Source organism: Triticum dicoccoides, chromosome 7B (assembly GCF_002162155.2).
Source record: "Triticum dicoccoides isolate Atlit2015 ecotype Zavitan chromosome 7B, WEW_v2.0, whole genome shotgun sequence".
In the NCBI taxonomy this organism is placed as follows: domain Eukaryota; kingdom Viridiplantae; phylum Streptophyta; class Magnoliopsida; order Poales; family Poaceae; genus Triticum; species Triticum dicoccoides.
In genome coordinates this window covers 419,401,889-419,405,789 of record NC_041393.1, presented here as the reverse complement: position 1 = coordinate 419,405,789, position 3,901 = coordinate 419,401,889, and the positions used below count along the sequence as shown (strand labels likewise).

Sequence of the window (3,901 nt, the reverse complement as noted above, 5' to 3'; positions counted from 1 at the left end):
GGCCGGGCCAGCCCATGTGACCAGGTTTGGTTCATTCACGTAGAGGCTATCGGGCCCTCATAGCCTGGCTTGTTAGGCCTACTTGAACACATGCCACGCATGGTCCAAAATGAATGAAAAAGATCGCGCGCACCCGTGGATGTGGGAGCTCCTAACCGACGCCTTAAGCGCCGGTTCAGGCAGCTGGCGCTCACACTCCGCACCCCATGGGCCGGCCCACCGCGCGCAGTAGAAGGAAAAAAGGTCTCGCGAAAAGAACACACAAAACGATCGATACAGCCACTCGAACTCACGCCCTACGGCTACAATACGAGAACCGTTTTGCTAACCACTACAACCTGTGAGCACCAGCGACTACAAGGAACGCGAACTATTTAAGACCAATCCATCATCGCTATTTATTAGATTTCCGAATTATTAATTTTTTAATGTATTTTTCGTTTTTTGTTCAAGATTACAAAACGTGTTCATAGTTTTCAAATCTATTCACTTTTTCAAATTTTGTTCAACATTTTAAATTGTTCAGTGTACATAAAAAAATGTTCAATGGGTATTTAAATGGTTTTTCAGCGCATATCACAAAATTGTTCAATTTGTAGTTAAAAATTGTTCAGATTATATTACAAAAATGTTCAATGTATAAAATTTGTTCATATTATATCAAAAAAAATGTATAAAATGTTTTAAATTATTTCAATGTATATCACAAAAATGTTCGCTGTGTAGTTAAAAATTGTTCATCATATACCAAAAAAATGTTCAGTGTATATTTGAAAATCTCTAGTCGTATATAAATTTTTGTTCATGTTCTCAATAATTGTTCACGTCTTAAAAAGTTCATGGAATTTTAACATTTTCATCGAATTTTAAAAAAAAGTCCATCAATTTTATAAAAGTTCATTCAATTTTAAAAATTTCACGAATTTTAAAAAGAAAATAAAACGCCCAGAAATCAACGAGCAGTGAAAGCTGGTTTGGTGGGCTCTCGCGGCCTACGTAAATAAAAGAACGAAAATAAGTAAAAGGACACAGTCTATACGGTGTTTGTTAGTGCGCAGCTGTTCCAACAGAGAGATTGCGAGTTCGAGCCCTCACATTGGGAATAAGGTTTTTGCTGCAGTTTTTTAACAGAAAAAATAGAAGGAAACGGGCCGGCCCAGCGCGCGCGGTGGTATGCGCCCGTTTGCGGAAATAGAAGAAACGGGCGCTTAAGGCGCCCGTTAGGAAATGTCCCCGTGGATGCCATAGGTAGATTTCCCAGCACTAAAAAAAAGGGTAAATTTCCCCCCTCTGCGTACCATATCCAGACCACATTTATTGTGGCCGTCGTGCTTCCCGCCCCCACGGCCGGTGAACTAGCCGCAGCGACGGCGACGGCGACCACTTGTCCATGAGAACCCGGTGCGGCCGTACCCGTACGTGTCATCCCGGCAGCCTCGAAACGACCGCGGTGGGCGCGTGGCAACAAGGCGCGCGCGCCTCAGGGCAAGGCAAGCACCACCACCGCTAGCTTAAGCGTGAGCGTGAGAGCCGGCCGGACATAAGTGGACACCCGGTTAGCACCACCAGCGCGTGCGCAAGATCAACGCCAACAATGGCCTTGATGCCCGTGGAGCTCTGCTACGCCACGGTCGCCTCTCCGGTGGCGGCGCCATCGGCCAGGAGGGCGACGAGGCGGCGGGCGGTGGTGCGGTGCGCGGCCACCGCGCCGGCGCCGATGGGGGAGAAGACCGAGTACAGGGACGGGCTCCTGGAGCGCGCGTTCATGGGGTTGTTCGCGCGCAAGATGGAGAAGTTCGCCGGAAGGAAGAAGAAGCTGGGCTCGGGCGGCGAGGAGGAGAAGAAGGCGGTGTGGGAGTGGGACTACGAGAGCTTCGTGGACGTGTCGCGGCGGGTGATGGTGGGGCGGTCGCGCGCGCAGCAGCAGGAGGCCGTCCGCGAGGTGCTCCTCTCCATGCTCCCTCCCGGCGCCCCCGAGCAGTTCAAGAAGCTCTTCCCGCCCACGCGCTGGGCCTGCGAGTTCAACGCCGCCCTCACCGTCCCCTTCTTCCACTGGCTCGTCGGCCCATCAGAGGTAAGAGATTGAATACCCCACACTGCCTCGCGTCAATTCTCAGATATAAAAGGTTTATCAGCACGTCGCGTGTTGTTGATTAATCAGGTTATCGAGGTAGAGGTTGACGGGGTGAAGCAGAGGAGTGGAGTGCTCATAAAGAAATGCAGGTATGAAACACGGGAAATGTGAGGAAACCTTTGATTTCATTTGATGGCACAGTCACGTCATCGCAATTCATGCAGGTACTTGGAGAACAGCGGGTGCGTTGGGATGTGCGTCAACATGTGCAAGATCCCCACGCAGAGCTTCTTCACCGACGAGTTCGGTCTTCCCCTCACCATGAATCCAAGTAAGTTCACTTGATGCTTAGCTAATGCAGGCCAACAGAATGAAATGAAGTACGAATTTGTTCTCTGAAGTACTCATACATGCTTTCTCTAGACTGCCCTTTCCAACTAAAATTCAGTTAGCCCTGGCTGATGATTATCTTGCTCACTGACCCAACAACATCTCAGACTTTGAAGACATGAGCTGCGGGATGATATATGGTCAGGTGCCCCCACCATTGGAAGAAGATCCAGTGTCAAAACAACCCTGCTATCCCAGCCTCTGTGAGTGCGCCCAAATTTGGCAACACTTTTTAAGTACTGAAGCAATGTAGCGCTGAACTTGCACTAACATGCATCATCTGTCACAAATTTGTTGCGCTGCTACAATTTTTCAGGCTCCATATCGACGCCCTCCGCTGCAATATGTCCCAAAATTCAGAACTAGAGAAAGCAACCGGAGTTCAGATCTTCGTCGCTTTCAGTTTCTTCTGCAAGCGCTCACATGGGTTTTGGTACATAAATACTTGTGCATGGTATCCGGTAGGCCAGAATTTCAACAGGGACAATAGATAGTGCATCGGTAAATTTTATACATACACTCAATGTATATAATGTAGCCCATATCTTACAGGAAATGCAAAGATACATGATCCGAACTACTAATAATTTTGTAATTGCTGCACCTTTTCGCTGCACCTGTTCATTCACACATTCCGGAGGTCAGATCTTGGCCGCTTTCGGTTTTTTCTACAAGCGCTCACAAGGGTTTTGATACATAAATAATTGTGCATGGTATCCGACAGGACAGAATTCCAACAGGGACAATAGATAGTGCATCGGTAAATTTTATACATACACTCAATGTATATAATGTAGCCCATATCTTACAGGAAATGCAAAGATACATATCGGAGGGAGTACTAATTTTGTAATTGCTGCACCTTTTCGCTGCATGGCTAGAGTTCTCGGCTGTCTGTCGTTTTGTAATAAAGAGTAAAATATGTCTACTGTATGTTGTGACTTGTGAGGAGAGCATGAAGCAATCGTCTATGTTCACATTCAAACACATGGAAATAGAGGATGTTGGGGAGGGTCCCCTGCCTCCACCCCTGGTATTTGGTTCGTTTATTCATTGGATGTCAATACCCGCCCAGTCAGAAAACCCCTGCTGCGTGCCTCTCTTATCAACATTCTTGCCAACCATGGGGTTGTTTGGTTTGTCAAAGGTTGTCACATCTAAGGTTAGATAAATTTGATCAATTTAGATGTGTGTTTGTCTCAAGCCACATCTTAAGCAAGTTACACTAGAACCCCACATCACATACGCTTAAAAAGTATGGCAAAATTTTCTTAAGATTGCCAATTTGTGGCTCTAATTTTAAGAATTAACTAGGCAATATTGTATGGCAAAGTGTGGCACTCCTAACATCTCGATCTGATGTCTTACCATGAGAAGCTCAGAAAATTCCGGATCCAAGCGATCATCTACTAAGGTACGCACCCAATCTATCCACCC

General features: G+C 46.7%; 1 protein-coding gene across 2 annotated transcripts in view; it reads left to right on the top strand.

Annotated features, from left to right (window-relative positions):
- Positions 1-1,424: 1,424 nt before the first annotated feature.
- The window catches only part of LOC119337670 (beta-carotene isomerase D27, chloroplastic-like), a 29,092-nt gene continuing 26,615 nt past the window's right edge, over positions 1,425-3,901 (top strand). The window contains exons 1-5 of one of the 2 annotated variants that reach the window (XM_037609831.1): positions 1,443-2,074; positions 2,162-2,223; positions 2,299-2,405; positions 2,572-2,667; positions 2,781-3,092. In XM_037609831.1, the coding sequence (XP_037465728.1) occupies positions 1,595-2,074; positions 2,162-2,223; positions 2,299-2,405; positions 2,572-2,667; positions 2,781-2,830 (795 nt within the window). In that variant the 5' untranslated portion in view covers positions 1,443-1,594 and the 3' untranslated portion in view covers positions 2,831-3,092. Of the gene's footprint in view, positions 2,075-2,161; positions 2,224-2,298; positions 2,406-2,571; positions 2,668-2,780; positions 3,093-3,901 lie in introns of those variants that run through there. The other variant, XM_037609832.1, reaches the window with a different exon arrangement.